Here is a 17,129-nt window from a genome sequence, read left to right as displayed (position 1 = left end):
TCCCTGGGATGAGCAGATCAGCTCCCAAGGAATGCAGGATTGCAGGGGAAGAGCCACTTTTCCTCCTTCCCAGCTCCCACAGAACCAGCAGGAGTTCAGCCCAAACCTACACACAACTGTGAGTTGCTACTTCCCAAAAACTTCCTCTTTATCACCACAGGATAAATGAAATATTCAGGGGGGGAAAAAGGAAAAAAAGCCCAAACCACCACAGTTCTGAATTACACAAGAAAAGCCACACACCAGCAAAGTTTTGAAATTGAAGAAATGGTTATATTGCCCAGATATAGGAAATATTTAATAAATACCTGTTAAAAGGTTGTTTTAATGAAGTTTTTAGTAAGTCCTGCGTTGTAAATAACATCATAGAAACAGCTGGTTAAATACATCCATATTCCACTCTCCTTTTATTTGTAACAAACAGCATTTTAGAAAAGTGACTCCACTGTTGTTTGTAGCAATTTTGCATTTCTCAAAAACACCACAACATTGAAGTGGACGTACAAGAGTAAAAAAAATAAACAGAATAGAGCTGGATTTAGTGCTTTCAGCTTTCCTTGATTCCTCTTTAGACACGATGGAAGGTTTACAAAATGGTTTTACAAAAACTTTTTGGGGTGCAGTTAAAGCCCAGGGCACTCCAGGCTGGGGTTCACTGCCACAAATCCTCCGTGCGACCGAACTTGAACACCAGGCCCCTGTAAAAACACAGCAAAAGGGACACCAGAAATCAAATCCCTCTGGTTTTAAACACAGGATTTCAAGGGGAATTTGTTAATCCAGCTCCTGTGCAGGCAGATCCCAGTTTATTCACACAGGTCTGGTCACTAAACAGGACTTGAGGACCAAACAGATTGCAGCAAGTTGCAGTTTTTTAATCATTAAAAACCAATTAAATGGGAAATAAATAAAAGAGGACAGTCTTACCCAAAAAAGATGAATGCATTCTGGAAAAACACAGCTATTCCTGGGTACACCACTGGCTTTTCTAAGAGGGGAAAAAAAAAATCCCCATCAACTTTTTTGGAAGCAATTTTCAAGCACATCCCATTTCTGACACATCATTTCCCTTGTGGTAATTTAGCAGAGAGGTTTTGGGAGCAATTTGCAGGAACTCAGTCATTTGTAGTCTGGGAATAAATGTTCACTCAGGGAATTATTCCCTTAAAACTGCAGCAGTTTAATTATATCCATGGAGTTCCCAGTTGGGTAAGAGCTGGGTTTGTAGAGGAAGTTTGTACTTAGATCAAATCCACCCCAAAATAAGTATAATTTTATAGTATATGTTTTTATAGTATTATATGTATTATATATATTATAGTAGTATATATATTATATAACACATATATTAGTAATTATATATTAGTAATTATATGGGATATTGGTGTGTAGGGCAAAATATTCAAACTAGGCCTGCCTAAAAACCCTCTAAATACCAGTTCTAAAATTCAGGAGTCATTTAAAACCCCTTAAAACTTCCAAAACCAGGGTCAGGTCTTACCTTTAACCACGTAGCCCCCAAAAAGGATCCACATGGAAGCAATGAGGGATCCAAAAGCCATCATGAAGCCGATGAAGAGCCAGATCCGAGCCCCTAGGATGGGATTTGGGGATATCCTGTGGCCGTGGGACCCCCAGGAACCCCCCCTGGCACAGCTGGGGACCCCCTGGTACCTGTCTGGCCCAGGCAGCCCTCGCTGTAGCTGTCCCCCCGAACCTGCCCGTTGGACACGGCGTTGATCCTGGGGAAAAACAGGACAAAAACGGGACGAAAAGGGACGTGAAAATCTCCTTTTCACGGTGAAGCCACAAAGGGGCTGGGCTGTGTGCTCACATCAGGAATGCGATGGTGGCTATCACCCCGCAGGCGTGGTAGGAATGGTTGAAGTCTTCCACCTGCGGGTATTTCACAGCGGCATCGATGATGATCCACCAGCCCGTGAAAAACTGGGGGGAAAAGAAGAGTTTGGGATTAGACACAGCCTTTCCTCAGCCTGTGAGATTGCTCCAGAGAAAACATCATTGCTGTTTAATTGTCTCCGAGCCACTGGTAACACCATTAGTTCTGATTTGGGATCAAGCTGACTGCAAAGCTCACTCCAGCAGTCACTTCCTGGGTAAAACTGAAATTCAAACAAAAAATGGATGGGAGAAACCGGGCCAGATTGTGTCAGTAACTCTACTGCTCCACACAGGGACAATTTATCCCTGTTCTTTCTTTCCCTGGAGTTGCTTAGGTTGGAGCAGCCCTCTAAAATCAACTCCAGCCCACCGTGGTCAGCACTAAAGCGTGTCCCCAAATGCCACATCCGTGTATTTCCTAAACATTCCCGGGGCAGCGACTCCACCTCTGCCTGCCCATCCTTTCAGCGGGGAAATTTCCCCTTTTCTCCCACCTAAGCCTCCAACTTGAGGCCGTTTCCTCTCATCCTCCCACTCGTAACGCGGGAGACCCCCCCCCAAACTGCTCCTAATTTTTATCTTAGGGCAGAAAAGCCAAAAGAATCCCAAAATCCCGAGCAGGGCGGGGCCGTACCAGCACCCCCGCGGCCACCGAGGCGATGGTGTTGCGCTTCTCGCCCCAGTCCACGCACTCCGAGCACCGCAGGCTCTCCAGGAAGCCGGACATGGTTCAGCGCTGCCAACAACTGCGGGAGGAAAAGCGAGCTCGGTCCGCACGGGAAAGGGGCGGGAGCGGAGCGCGGGGACCGCCCGGGGCCGGGGCCGCCCGCCGGGACCCGCCGCTGGTCCCGGGCACCGCCGGCACCCCCCGGGCCGCGGCCCCGACCCGCGCATCCCCCGCGCATCCCCCGCTCCTGCACCCCGCGCATCCCCCGCGCATCCCCCGCTCCTGCACCCCGCGCATCCCCCGCGCATCCCCCACTCCTGCACCCCGCGCATCCCCCGCGCATCCCCCGCTCCTGCACCCCGAGCATCCCCCGCGCATCCCGAGCCCGCACCCCGAGCAACCCCCGCGCATCCCCCGCCCTCCCGATCCTGCACCCCGCACACCCCCCCCGGTCCCCCGAGCCCGCGCATCCCCCGCGCGTGCCCGCACCGTGCGCGCCCCTTGGCCCCGCGCATCCCCCGCGCACCGTCACGGGACGCGGCGCCGGCGGCCGCGCGCAGGCGCAGCGCGCGCGCGCAGGGGCGGGGGCGCGTCCCGAGCGCCGGGGGCGGGGCCTGCGCTCGGCGGGGGGGCGGGGCCGGCGCATGCGCCGCGAGCGCGCGGGTTGCGTAACGGGAGGGACGTTCTGGAAGGTTCTGGGCCGGCCCTCAGTTGCTGGCGGGCGGCGGCAGCGGGCAGAGGCGGCTGAGGGCTGCGCTTCTATCGCGGTTCTATCGCTGTTCTATCGCGCTTCTGTCGCCGATCGCGGCTGGCGCAGCGGGCCCGGCGCTATGGGGGTGACTCAGGAAGCGGGGCTCTCCCCTCAGGACCCGTGCGGGGGCAGCCCGGCGGGCTGGAGCCGGTGAGGCGGCGGGCCGGGGGGGGGAATGATGCGGGTGAGGCCGATCGCGGTGGCCCCTGCCGTGCGAGGGCCGTGGATCCCTCCCGGGTGGATTTTTACGGGTTTTTATTGATTTTATTCCAGGAGCGCCCAGGTGCCTCAGGGAAACCAGCGCGGGGCGTGCCCGGCGGCGCCCAGCGGTGAGTGAGGGACTCTTGAGGGCTCGGGTGGTCCGGTACCGGCCATGGGCCCCGATGGACCGGGCTGGACACGGGCCGGCATGGGGTTGGCGATGGCAAGCGGCACTTGGGGATTTATCTTAATTACCGTCCCAGCCGTGTGACCTTGGCCCTGGCGTAGAGGTGAAGCAGTGAAACTTTACCTGGAGTAGTAGCGAGAGAAGTGCGTCTGACAACTCTCACGCAACTTAAATTACACATTTCAGTGCGGGGGTTGGATTTGTTGCCTAACGTCGCTTTGCGCTGAGCTCTAAATAGAAATTCGGTGTCAAAGCAAGCTTCCCTAAAGTGTAAACTGGTTACGTAACTCAGGGCTTAAGTCTTGTGATAAGATCCTTACCCCGAGTAACCTTTGTAGCCATAAAATGGCTGCCACTCCAGGGACAGCCATTTTAATTATTAATATAGAGCCATAAAGCGTCGCTGAATCATCACCCGGGCTCTGCGCTGTTTATGTAGAATGTTTTGAACAGCTGCTTGTTGCATTCACTGCTGGGATGTGTGGATGCTGTTATGGCATGATACAGGCAAGATCTCAGTTGATTTGTACTTAAAAGATACTTTTGTTTTCCCTTGTTGGAGTAAAAACCTCAGTGGAATTGTAGCAGAAAACTCAGTTTGTACAGAGCTGGAAGGCAAACGGTTATTTTGTTTTGTAGATACAGTGGGCTGTTTTTAGGGTAGATGGAAGATAAAATACCTTGAAAATTTATTTTCAAGAATGTCAAGATGGAGGGAAAAAAGGTATTGCAAAAGGAATTACTTAAAACCCACATGGAGTTCTCTCAAACTCCACACAGAACATGGTTTAAACTGAAGCCTTCTTTGATACAGCCTTGTGTTTGAGTTCTGTGGCTGCAGGAGAGGGAATTGCAGAGCTCAGTTGTTACTGGGAGGTTGTTGGGGAATTTCTTTATCCCTGCTGAGGCGATGCAGAAACGCCGAGCTTCGTCTCTGCACCCCACAGGAACAGAGACCGGGCACTGCAGAGCAGCAGCCAAGCCCGAGGCGGGCGCTGAGGGCGCGCAGAAATCCGGCAAAGCGGACGACATGACGGATATCATGGACGAGCTGAGCCTCAGCTCGCCCCAGCAGAGGGAATCACCGCGGAGCTCCAGGCGGAGCTGCGCCCGCTCCTCCAGCCGCTCCTCCAGCCGTTCCTCGTGCAGCTCCCGCTCCAGCTCCAGCAGCTCCTCCAGCCGCTCCTCGCGCAGCTGGAGCCGCTCCCGGTCCCGCTCTCGCTCCCGCGCGCGGCGCTCGCGGCGTTCCCGGCGCTACTCCCGCTCCTGCTCGCGCAGCCGCTCGCGCTCCCGTGGCTGCCGGCGCTACCGCAGCCGCTACCCGGCCCGGCACTACCGGCACCGCTACCCCCGGCCGCGCTCCCGCTCCCGCGGCAGGGCCTACTACCGGCGCTCCTACTCGCGGAGCCGCTCGCGCTCCCGCGGCCGCAGGTACTACGGCTTCGGCAGAACCGTCTACCCCGAGGCCTACAGGAGCTGGAGGAGCCGCTCCCGGACGCGCTCTCGGAGCAGGTCACCTCTGCACCTCAGTGAAAAAGGTACTTGAGGGGGGTTTTTGGGGTTTCTTTATGTGGGAGCCCACAAACAGGTGTTGTTTGGATGAGGCAGATGCTCCTTTGCTTGATTGGTTTGTAAAGCCCAAGTGAGGGAAAGCCTCAGTGTGGTTGGACAGATGTATTTAATAAAAATTGTTCTTCAGAACATTATGTTCTGAAGGCTGTGATGAGCTCAGTCCCAGCTGATGCTTGAATCAAACCTGAACGATTTAGGCTTGAGTAGATGCACACGGATTTTAACGTGACACAAAGCACTTTTTTTCATTCCTTCCTCTTCTAGACAAGAGGGAACTCCTGGAAATTGCAAAAGCCAATGCTGCCAAAGCTCTGGGAACAGACAACATTGTCCTGCCAGCCAGCCTGAAGATCTCTGCTCCTGCCAAAGAGGTCAAAGCTGAGAAGCAGGAGCGTGCGGAAGCCACGGAGTCAGCTGAGGTAAGTATGGAATGTTCTCCCTGGAAAGGTAAACACCTCTTAGACTTGTCTGCATGGCTCTGTTGTAGTTCAACTGTGGAGGTTGTGCTTATGAGTTCAAGCTCTTGAACAAAAACTTGTCCAGAAACCTCGAGGCTTTGCCTTAAGCTGGAAGCACAGAAGCTCTCTCAGAGGTGTTTGATCCCCTGAGTGTCCAGTAGGGACAGCTGGGGAAGGAGAGGAGACTTGTTCCTTTGACTTGTTCTCCTAATGGGATGTTTCCCATCAATTCCACTAGTTTATGTCTTCCTGACCTAAAACCAGGACTCTCCTTGCCAAACCTAGTCAATAGTGTGGGGTTATTTTATTTTTTTTTTTAAGATTAAATCTTTCTGCCTTTTTTTTAACTGTTAAAAGCTTTTCATGTGCAACAAACTGTTTCCCAGAAATTCCATACCCAAGCACACAATGCATTTTACATACTTTATTTCTGTCTTATAGAAATCATGACTATGGTTCCAGACATGAGGAAGAAAATCTGGTGGTAATTAAGGGACTTGTGGGCTGTAGCTGCTGTGAACTGAAGGGAGGGAGAAACTCGAGCAGCTTAAAGTGAATTTTAGTTTGGTTCTGTCGTGGTGTGTTACCCTGAGTCACAGTAAATACAAACCTGCAGCAACTGCCTGGCTCAGCTGCTGCTGCTGGAAAGGGAATTTGCTGAGGGTTTGACACAAATGGTCCAGGCATCCCTTTCATAAACATATGCAATATATTCCAGATGTTGAGAGAGTACAGAAGAAGAGGCCTGCATCCCTTGCAGATAAGTTTATTGTTGTTCTCCCGAGCTCTGCAGGATGGGTGTGCAGAACTGCTGCCACTGTCACTGCTCTGCTGTGGCAGCTTGTGCTGTGACTCTGAGTCCTCTCTGAGCTGGGGCTGGAGCTGCCCCCACTCCCACGGGAATTGGCACAGCTGCCTTGGGCAGGCTCAGTGGGCTCAGCCCTGCTGGGCTGTAGCTTTACAGCTACTTTAGATAAATCCTGAAATGTTGCAGTTGTGCTGTGCAGTGCCTACCCTGCCCCAGGGATCCCACCTCAGCTGTGTCTGCTCTTCTTTAGCAACCTGGGAGTGCGGCTGAGGACGTGACCAAGGGTGGCATGGAGAGAACAACCATCCAGAGGAGCATTTCCTTCAGCCCTAAAGTGAGTGAGAGCATTTCCTTCAGCCCTAAAGTGAGTGAGAGCATTTCCTTCAGCCCTAAAGTGAGTGAGGGCATTTCCTTCAGCCCTGATGTGGGTGAGGGCATTTCCTTCAGCCTTAAAGTGAGGGAGAGCATTTCCTTCAGCCCTAAAGTGAGGGAGATGCCATTTCCTTCAGCCCTAAAGTGAGTGAGGGCATTTCCTTCAGCCCTAAAGTGAGTGAGGGCATTTCCTTCAGCCCTAAAGTGAGTGAGAGCATTTCCTTCAGCCCTGATGTGGGTGAGGGCATTTCCTTCAGCCCTAAAGGGAGTGAGGGCATTTCCTTCAGCCCTAAAGTGAGTGAGGGCATTTCCTTCAGCCCTGATGTGAGTGAGGGCATTTCCTTCAGCCCTGATATGAGTGAGGGCATTTCCTTCAGCCCTAAAGTGGGTGAGAGCATTTCCTTCAGCCCTGATGTGAGTGAGGGCATCCCAGTGCCTCAGCCCTCCTGCCTCAGACTTTCCCCATATAAAGATCTCAGTAACAAAAGGAAATTCATGTTTGATAATGAATTCTCTGGAGTTCTTCGAGTGCCCTAAATACTCCTCAGCAGTGTGTTTGAAATAAGTATTTACCCTCAACTTGAACAGTTTAAAACTAAAACTGGTTTAAAACACACCTTACACATTTTAGTAATGCAAGCTTAGCACTCAGGGATTGACACCCAGAGAACACATTTCTGTGATTTATATGATGAGCACAGATAAACCCCTTGGCTTTAGCACCTTTTCTCAGATGAAATCTCTTTTTTTTCCCCACAGAACACAATGGCCAAGCCTGCCCTGCAGAAGCCAGTGAGCCATGCTGTGGTTAAGGAGCCAGTGGTTTCTCCAGCCAGGGAGGATGACAGGAAGGGAAGCCCCTATGGGCAGTGGGTTCCTGTCAAGAAGGAGGAGAAGAAAACATTCCTGAACTTCTCACCCAAAAGCTCCCTGTTCCGAGCACGCTGATGGGATTCCCTGTCAGACTGCAGCACTTCACACCCCTCAGTAGAGAGACAGAGATTTCTCGTGGGCTTGAAGTTTTGTTAATACTGAGTATTTATTTTGAGGTCTTAATTTTTGGAATCTTAGGTTTCTCTTTCAGATAGAGAGCACACAGATCCAGAAGCCACAGATGGGAATCTTGTGTATATTTGTAAATATTTTGTATTGCTTTATTGGACTAGAACTTGCAGGTGGGTAACTTTTTCTAAACCATAGTTCAGTAGCTGTTCTTTGAACACCTGGATTTACATTGTGTAACTGTTTACTTGAAGTGAATAAAGTTTTAGTTTTGCACTGGCTGCGTGTGGCAGGTGTCAGCGTTTGTGTGGTTATTTCTGGCTGTACCCAGCTCCTCTCACCCGCTGCAGCACCGGGGACTGAGAGAGGATCCTGCCTCATCCTCCCGTGGATTTCCCTCTGGAAGTGGGGGTTGTGTAGGATTGCAGCTGCCTGCCACACAAATCACGGCTGTTCCCAATCCCGTTATCCCTTCTGACGCTGAACTCGAGTTGCTACAGCATTTTATTTATTTGGTTTGCTTCAAAATTTTCTCCCTGAGGAAGGAAAAGGTGCAGGGAGGGGCAGGAGGGTTCTGGAGCTCTGCTCCAGCAGAAAGGAGTTCAGGAAGACAAGGAGCTGGGAATAACCAGTAAAACCTGGGTTTTGTGTAAATAATGAGTAAAAGAAATGGAATTTTCTGCTCCTGTCTGGGAGTTCTTTAAGGAACCCTGGAATGGGTGGGAGGAGCCCATGTTTATCCTGTCCTGTGGCTGGGGCTGGACAGCCCAGGGGGAAATTCCACCCTTGGAATTGCTGCCAGGGGGGAAAATTCCACTTTGGGAATTGCTGAGGGCCAGCTGGCACGATGCTCTTCATCCTGCTGCCAAGCAAACCCCAGGAACAGACACCAACTCCCAAATTACAGCAAAGAGTTTATTTAGAGCACAAGCGGCAGAACCTGGCTACAACTGAACAAAAATTCACAGCTGGACTACACAAATTCCTCCAGCACACCCGGAGAGCAACAGCTGCACTCGGATACAATTTAAAATAGGGCTGAAAACGGCAACAGGAGAGAGCTGGGCTGGGCTGGGTGGGCTCACAGGGCCGTGCCCCTCTCCAGGTTCTGTTTGGGCTCACACAGCCCTGCCCCTCTCCAGGTTCTGTAGGAGCTGGGTGGGCTCACACAGCCCTGCCCCTCTCCAGGTTCTGTTTGGGCTGGGTGAGCTCACACAGCCCTGCCCCTCTCCAGGTTCTGTTTGGGCTCACACGGCCGTGCCCCTCTCCAGGTTCTGTTTGATCTCAGCCGTGTATTTCCCGTAGAACCTCTCGGCCTTCTGGTTGAACTTGGCGTTCCTCTCATTGATGTAGTCGATGTCGGCGTCGTCGTTGTAGGGCCGTCTCCGGCTGTACTTCTCCCTCTTCTCGATCCTGGGAGGCAGCGGGGGCTGAGCCCTGGGGCTGCAGCACCCCCAGCCCTCCCTGCCTGCCCTCTCCCCCCGTTACTCACTGCTTCTCCAGGTCTGCCACCATCCTGTCCACCCCTTCCTTGGAGGGCACGTGGGTGCCGTGCAGGAGGCTGTCCGAGCTGGGGTACAGGGCCTCCCCGCTGCAGGGCACAGCAGTGGGGCCGCACTCACACACCTGACGCTGCTGGGGCTTGCTCACAGCCCCAGAAGGGTCCTTACAGCCCACCCAGTGCCACCCCTGCACCTCCCACCATCCCAGGCTGCTCCAGCCCCATCTCGGACCCACAGCTTCCCTGGGAAACCTGTGCCAGGGCCTCACCCCCTCACAGGGAAGGATTTATTCCCAATATCCAACCTAAATTTCCCCTCTCTCCCTCTGAACCCCTCACCCCTTGTCCCATCCCTCGTGTCCTTGCAGCCCCGGTGTTTTTCCCTCACTCAGCCGTGGGAATCCCAGACTCAGGTGACAAATGTCAACACTAAACCCAAGCTCTCAATTCTTTTGAGAGGTGAAAGACACAGAACTCCCTGGAAATGCTGAATCCACCTCAACACAAACTGGGCAAGTCTCAGCCCTTAAAGCTGGGCTGCTCAAAAACCCCAAACCCCGCTCCAGGCAGCGATTTCACACTGACAATATTTCTTCCAACTCAGCAGTGCCAAGTTTGAAGAAATGAACCTCCTTAATTACCCCACTACCCCTCCCTGAAGCTCAGAGAACACCCCAGAGCACGGGAGAACAGGGTGGGAGGGTCCTGCTGATCCCTCAGAGACCCCACAGATGGTTCCAAGGACTGAAATCAGGACTCACTACTGCTCCTTGAGCTTCTCGTACTGCTCCAGGTCGGGTTTGATCTGCCGGGTCAGCCTCTGGTACTGGCGCAGCTGCGCCGCCGCGTAATCTGCGCCACAATTTGTGCTTTGAGCTCGCTCTTCCAGCCCAAACACCACCCCAGGAGCTCCCCAGCAGCGCAGCCCCACGGCCCAGCCCTCACCTGAGAATCCCAGGTCGGGATTTTTCTTCTTCTTCTTCCTCTCCCACCTCTCGGCGTCCTCGGCGCTGATCTCCAGCAGCTTCACCCGCTCGTAGTCCTCCCCCCTGGCTGCACATTCCTGCCCGGCACAGAGAACTCCCCAATTCCAGCAGAAATCCTGGATCCACCCCGGATCCGCCCCATTTCCATCCCCCCAGCCCTGCCCAGCCCTGCCCCCAAGCAGGACAGGGAGCGAAGCAATGGGGAGTTCATGAGGACCCGAATTTGGGGTTTGGGGTGAGCCCCGTGTAAGGCTAGCCGTGTCCCCGGGGGTTCTTTACCTTCTTCTTCTCCTGCACCTGCAGCTCCCACTCCAGACGAGCTTTTTTAGCTTCCCAGTTTGGGGGCAGTTTCAGCCTTTTGTCCTCCTCCACCACCTCCTGGCTGTTCAGCTTGCAGGCCTCATACTGCAACCAAGCAGGGCAGCGCTCGAGCACCGAGAGAACACCCCCAAACCCGCCCCGGGGCACGGAACAATCCCACAATAATCCGATCTGGAGATCCCCCGTACCCGCTTCATGTGGAGCTCCCGGAACCGGCGCAGCCGCTCCTCCCGCCTCTGCTCCGCCGCCGCCGCCGCGGCCGGGCCGGGCTCCGCCTCCTCCTCCTCCTCCTCTTCCTCGCTCTTCAACGACCCGTACTCAGCCAGGAGCCTCGGCAGAGTGCCGGGACCCCCGCCCCGCCCCATCCCGTCCCCGCCTCACCCCAACATCGGCCTCGGGCACCCCCAAACTGCTGAGGGCCGACACCGCCGCCGCCATCGCTCCCGCTGCTTCCGGCACTTCCGTCACTCCCGACACTTCCGGTGCTCCAGGCACTTCCGGCTTCCGGCGCGTCCCGCAGGGCGCCCCCCAGCGGGCCGGAGGTGCCGTCGCCTCCACCTGGAATTTTCCCGAAATCCTCAAAATAAAATCCCCCAGGTGTCCCAAAACCGGGGCAATTACCACAAAATAATAATAATAATTAAAAAAAAAATAAGGTTTTGTTGCAACTTCTGGGCCAAGAAAGAATTAGTCGGAATTTCCCCGGCGTTGCTGCAGCCGGGGAATGCAGATTTATTACAAATTATGATTGCAAATGTGGAAAATGTGGAAATAAAACGTGTGAAAGGCTTTGTGTGAGCACAGGGGAGGCAGCAGGGCTGGGCAGTTTGGGGTTCTGTGGAGGAAAGCTGTGGGTGAAGCTGATTTCCAGCAGAGGGAAGCGCAGCCCCAGCCGTGAGGGAAAAGGATTTGAGGGGGCCAAAATCCTCCCAAACACCCAAAATCACCCAAAATCCCCAAATTCCCCCAATTTGGGTGTGCAGGGCTGTGATTTGGGTGTGCAATTCCACATTTGGGGTGCACAATTCCACATTTGGGGTGCACAATTCCACATTTTGTGTGCGCAATTCCACATTTTGTGTGTGCAGTTCCATGTTTGGGGTGTGCAATTCCACATTTTGTGTGTGCATTTTCACATTTTGGGTGCACAATTCCACATTTGGGGTGCACAATTCCACATTTGGGGTGTGCAATTCCATGTTTGGGGTGTGTAATTCCACGTTTGGGTGCACAATTCCACATTTGGGGTGCACAATTCCACATTTAGGTGCACAATTCCACATTTGGGGTGTGCAATTCCACGTTTGGGGTGTGCAATTCCACAATCCAGACCCGCAGTGTCACAGTTTGGACCTGCACCACAGCAGGTCACACTCTGTGTTCCTGTGATGGTCACTCCATGTCCCCTGAACTGTGATGGTCACTCTGTGTCCCCTCAGCTCTGGGATGGTCACTCTGTGTCCCTGTGATGGTCACTCTGTGTCCCCTCACGTGCCAGGGGAGCTGCAGGAGCCGCTGGCACTTCCTGGCCCTGCTCCGGGCTGTTCCCAGCTGCATCCCAAATCCTGCTGCGTCCCAAATTCTGCCCATCCCAAATTCTCCTCATCCCAAATCCTGCTCATCCCAAATCCTGCTCATCCCAAATCCTACTGCATCCCAAATTCTGCCCATCCCAAATCCTGCTCATCCCAAATCCTGCTCATCCCAACTCCTGCTCATCCCAAATCCTTCTGTATCCCAAATCCTGCTCATCCCAAATCCTGCTCATCCCAAATCCTGCCCATCCCGAATCCTGCTCATCCCAAATCCTGCTGCATCCCAAATCCTGCTCATCCCAAATCCTTCTGTATCCCAAATCCTGCCCATCCCAAATCCTGCTCATCCCAAATCCTGCCCATCCCAAATCCTACTGCATCCCAAATCCTGCTCATCCCAAATTCTGCTGTATCCCAAATCCTGCCCATCCCAAATCCTGCTCATCCCAAATCCTGCTGCATCCCAAATCCTGCTGCATCCCAAATTCTCCTCATCCCAAATCCTGCCCATCCCAAATCCTGCTCATCCCAAATCCTGCTCATCCCAAATCCTGCCCATCCCAAATCCTGCTCATCCCAAATCCTGCTGCATCCCAACTCCTGCTCATCCCAAATCCTGCTGCATCCCAAATCCTGCTGCATCCCAAATTCCCACATGCCTGGGAACTCTGGGACTGGGATCCCTGGGAAGCACCAGCACAGATCCCAGTCAAGAAGAAGCAAACTGGGCCTGAAACTTGCACAGGACCCAATAAAACTCAAATTAAAATGTAATACCAACATTAATCCAGCCAAACGGGGCATCTGAACCGCTGGGGAATTAATTAGGGACGGCTGTAATTGCGTGTGGTCATTAACCACGGGGAAATTTGGAGGGAAGCGTGAAGAGGGTTTGGTTTTTCAGGGGGAGAGAAGCAGGTTCTGTGTCAGGCCAGTTCCTCTCCCTCACAGGCTCCTGCTCGTGTCCTCTTGGGTTGCAATTCCAATCGTTCAGCTCAGACACAAAATCATTGGGCTGGAGAGCCAAAAGTAGCTGGCTAATGGGATTAACAGAAATTAACCTGGTTAGGGGGGGACTCCATCGAAAATGAGAAAGTGCTGATGGCCAAAATCAATTCCTCCCCAGCCAAATGACTGCAGGCCTGGCTTAGGGTTTCAGTTTAATGCTCAGCCCTCCAGCAATGAGCAGGATGGGATTGAATTAGGTCCTGAGCGAGGAGTTCAGATGATGGCAGTGGTTTGTCTTTAATGCCAGCGGCGAGCTGGGGGGGGGGAAAATGGGAATTTCTCCCTGATTTTCCCCCCTGGAATCACAGGGAGGGTCCTGCTGGGGTCCCTGGTGCCCTCAGGAGGGGCTCGGGATCAGAGCTGGAACTGGGGCTGAGGAGTGGGGTGGGATGGTTTGGGATCCAAAATGGGCTGGGGGAGCAGGGTGGGATGGTTTGAGATTCACAGTGGATTGGGGGAGCAGATTGGGATGGTTTGGGATCCAAAATGGGATGGGGAATGGGGTGGGATGTTTTAGGATGCACAGTGGATTGGGAGAACAGATTGGGATGGTTTGGGATCCAAAATGGGCTGGGGGAGCAGGGTGGGATGGTTTGGGATCCAAAATGGGATGGGGAATGGGGTGGGATGTTTTAGGATGCACAGTGGATTGGGAGAACAGATTGGGATGGTTTGGGATCCAAAATGGGCTGGGGGAGCAGGATAGGATGTTCTAGGATGCACAGTGGGCTGGAGGAGCACGGTGGGATGTTTTAGGGTGCACAGTGGACTGGGGGAGCAGGGTGGGATATTTTGGGATCCAAAACGGGCTGGAGGAGCAGGGTGGGATGGTTTGGGATCCAAAATTGCCTGGGGACAGCAGGATGGGATGGCTTAGGATCCAAAATGGGCTGGGGGAGCAGGGTGGGATGTTTTAGGATGCACAGTGGGCTGGGGGAGCAGGATAAGATGTTTTAGGATGCACAGTGGGCTGGGGGAGCAGGATAAGATGTTTTAGGGTGCACAGTGGATTGGAGGAACAGATTGGGATATTTTAGAGTGCACAGTGGGCTGGGGGAGCAGATTGGGATGTTTTAGGGTGCACAGTGGGCTGGGGGAGCAGGGTGGGATGTTTTAGGGTGCACAGTGGATTGGGGGAGCAGGATAAGATGTTTTAGGGTGCACAGCCCCCCGAGCTGATAAATCCCAGCTCTCCCAGCCAGGGCTGCTCCCTTCGGAACCTCCCCAGCCTGCAGCTCCCGCCCGGCCTCATCTTTTCCCTTAAAAGCCGGAACCTGGCGGAGTTTCCTGCATGAGAGCAGCTCGGTCACTGCGGCGCATTGGAAATGAGGCAGATCTGCGGGGCTTGAGCGCACGGAGCCCGGGACTGCGACAGTGACAACCCATGGACTGTCCCCAGAGAGGGGAGGAGGGACCTGGGGTCCTGCTGGAGCTGCCGGGAGGGAGGAGGAGGAGGCTGAAGGGAGAGCCGGGAGGGTGCCCGGGGAGCTCGGGATTTGTTAATGTCCCTGCTCTGGAGCATCCCGAGGATGGAACCATCCCTGGAGGGATCATCCCTGGATGGAAACATCCCTGGATGGAGCATCCCGAGGGTGGAAACATCCCTGGAGGGCAAATCCCGAGGATGGAGCCATCCCTGGAGGGATCATCCCTGGATGGAGCATCCCGAGGATGGAGCCATCCCTGGAGAGCACATCCCGAGGGTGGAAACATCCCTGGAGAGCACATCCCGAGGGTGGAAACATCCCTGGAGGGCACATCCCGAGGGTGGAGCCATCCCTGGATGGAGCCATCCCTGGAGGGATCATCCCTGGATGGAGCCATCCCCGGAGGGATCATCCCGAGGATGGAACCATCCCTGGAGGGCACATCCCAAGGATGGAGCCATCCCTGGAGAGCACATCCCAAGGATGGAGCCATCCCTGGAGAGCACATCCCGAGGGTGGAAACATCCCTGGAGGAGGGAGCATCCCGAGGATGGAGCCATCCCTGGAGGAGGGAGCATCCCGAGGATGGAGCCATCCCTGGAGGGCACATCCCAAGGATGGAGCCATCCCTGGATGGAGCATCCCTGGATGGAGCCATCCCTGGAGAGCACATCCCGAGGGTGGAAACATCCCTGGAGGGATCATCCCTGGATGGAGCCATCCCTGGAGGGATCATCCCTGGATGGAGCCATCCCCGGAGGGCAGCAGCCTCGCCGGGGGCTCGGGGAAGGAGGATAACGTCACGTTTCCCCCGGATCAATGAAGATTTTGGTTCGGCAGTTATTAGCCCGGTGTCATAAACTATCTGAAAACCACAAAAGTAAAATAATAAATCTCCCTGTTTGCCTCCTGCGCGGGGTTTTTAAGTACCCGAGTCCCTCCAGGCAGCGGTTCGATATCTCAGAGAACACAAATCACCGAGACAGAGCCGGATTTTGGGGAATATCGCTCAGGCTTTGCTGCTTTCCAGCACTCGGCTGTGGCCAGGGAAGCTCCCCGGGCTCCTTGGGCAGGGCTGGGGGGCTCAGGGGGCTCAGGGGGCGGCCGGGGATGTGTCCCTGTCCCACAGAGGAACAATTCGGGATGATTCTCGCATGGCAAACACCCTTCAGGCATCGTTCGATGATTAAAACAAAGCTGGGGCTGCTAAAGCAGCAGCACCGAGCCCCCAAAGTGGGGTTCAGCGGCTGGGGGGGACAGGGGACCCCCAGTGCCCCTCCCCTGGGTGCCCTGCTGGGATTCCGGGGCTGTCCCTGGAGCCCGGAGGTCTCGGGGTGTCCCCTGAGCCCTCCCAGCCACAGGTTTGCTGTTTAAAGCTCTTTCTGGTGGCTTCTCCCGGTGTTTTTGTCTCGGGGCCGCGGCTGCCGCATCCTCCCTCCCTCCCTCGTTGTTTCCAGCCTGCTGAGAGCTGCTCTTTGGTTTGTCCCATCCCGGTGGGCTCCCCCTCGAAACCCACCGGGATAAACCCCTTAAAAAGGAAAAATAACCCCGACAAAATAATCCCCGTCAGAATAAAACCCGACAAAATAAACCCCCACAAAAATAATTCCGACAAAATAAAACCCGAAAAAATAAAACCCCACAAAATAAAACCCGAAAGAGTAAAACCCCACTAAATAAACCCCGACAAAGGGGGTTTGGGGCCGGCGCAGAAGGGGAGAACTTCCATCGGTAAAGGGAAGGAGAAGGAGAAGGAGAAGGAGAAGGAGAAGGAGAAGGAGAAGGAGAAGGAGAAGGAGAAGGAGAAGGAGAAGGAGAAGGAGAAGGAGAAGGAGAAGGAGAAGGAGAAGGAGAAGGAGAAGGAGAAGGAGAAGGAGAAGGAGAAGGAGAAGGAGAAGGAGAAGGAGAAGGAGAAGGAGAAGGAGAAGGAGAAGGAGAAGGAGAAGGAGAAGGATCGGGGGTCCGGCTGCATTCCAGGGCTGGGGTAATTAGCGCCCCCAGTTAATGAGGAGCTCAGAGGGAAGGGCCGGGGCTGCGCTGTCGCTTTTCAGGGTGGCGGATCCCTGGAGCTCATCCCAGCCCCGGGAAGGCTCCGGGGACCGGGCAGACCCCTCGGGACACCCCGAGCCCGCCCCCCACTCTCCGGGCAGGGCCGGGAACGGCGCTTCCCGTCCGGACACCTGGAATTGAGGAACCCCCAGGCTGTTCAAAGGCACGGAGCCTCTTCCCTGTCCGCGGGGAGCGGGTCCTGCTCCCTTGGTGCCCCCGGGCTGGGCGGGACCGGGGCTGGGAGAGGCTGCAGGAGCCTCGGGGGAGCGCAGATCCCGCTCCCCATGCGCTCCCCAGCCGCCCGAGCAGGATGCGAGCCCCGAGTTCGTGCCTCAAACACCATTTCCCAGCTCTTTGCGGCTCTGGAGCGGGATCGTGCCGG

The 17,129-nt window shown here is 54.5% G+C and overlaps 3 protein-coding genes across 5 annotated transcripts; 1 reads left to right on the top strand and 2 right to left on the bottom strand.

Annotated features, from left to right (window-relative positions):
- Positions 1-251: 251 nt before the first annotated feature.
- TMEM50A (transmembrane protein 50A) lies at positions 252-3,187 on the bottom strand. 2 transcript variants are annotated; one of them, XM_086863622.1, is made up of 7 exons: positions 3,096-3,187; positions 2,537-2,648; positions 1,835-1,947; positions 1,675-1,742; positions 1,502-1,594; positions 928-988; positions 252-698 (listed from the first exon to the last, which is right to left on the bottom strand). In XM_086863622.1, the coding sequence occupies exons 2-7, from the start codon at positions 2,627-2,629 to the stop codon at positions 653-655; spliced, it is 474 nt and encodes a 157-aa protein (XP_086719748.1). In that variant the 5' UTR covers positions 2,630-2,648; positions 3,096-3,187; the 3' UTR covers positions 252-652. The 2 variants fall into 2 exon arrangements, with proteins under 2 accessions (XP_086719748.1, XP_086719747.1); XM_086863621.1 differs by having other exon boundaries at positions 3,059-3,160.
- RSRP1 (arginine and serine rich protein 1) lies at positions 3,180-8,201 on the top strand. Of its 2 annotated transcripts, XM_086863614.1 has the most exons (6): positions 3,180-3,470; positions 3,594-3,649; positions 4,656-5,246; positions 5,545-5,699; positions 6,797-6,880; positions 7,678-8,201. In XM_086863614.1, exons 1-6 carry the CDS (start codon positions 3,214-3,216, stop codon positions 7,864-7,866), a joined length of 1,332 nt encoding a protein of 443 aa, XP_086719740.1. In that variant the 5' UTR covers positions 3,180-3,213; the 3' UTR covers positions 7,867-8,201. The 2 variants fall into 2 exon arrangements, with proteins under 2 accessions (XP_086719740.1, XP_086719741.1); XM_086863615.1 differs by lacking the exon at positions 6,797-6,880.
- A 620-nt stretch (positions 8,202-8,821) lies between these two features.
- On the bottom strand, positions 8,822-11,203 carry SYF2 (SYF2 pre-mRNA splicing factor). The gene is made up of 7 exons (XM_086863620.1): positions 11,110-11,203; positions 10,917-11,030; positions 10,687-10,812; positions 10,367-10,484; positions 10,183-10,273; positions 9,413-9,511; positions 8,822-9,333 (listed from the first exon to the last, which is right to left on the bottom strand). The coding sequence occupies exons 1-7, from the start codon at positions 11,164-11,166 to the stop codon at positions 9,168-9,170; spliced, it is 771 nt and encodes a 256-aa protein (XP_086719746.1). The 5' UTR covers positions 11,167-11,203; the 3' UTR covers positions 8,822-9,167.
- Between the last annotated feature and the right edge of the window lie 5,926 nt (positions 11,204-17,129).

Source organism: Cyanistes caeruleus, chromosome 26, assembly GCF_971803275.1.
Source record: "Cyanistes caeruleus chromosome 26, bCyaCae1.hap1.1, whole genome shotgun sequence".
NCBI lineage: Eukaryota > Metazoa > Chordata > Aves > Passeriformes > Paridae > Cyanistes > Cyanistes caeruleus.
The sequence above is the reverse complement of the archived record's forward strand: the minus strand, read 5'-3'. Positions and strand labels throughout refer to the sequence as shown.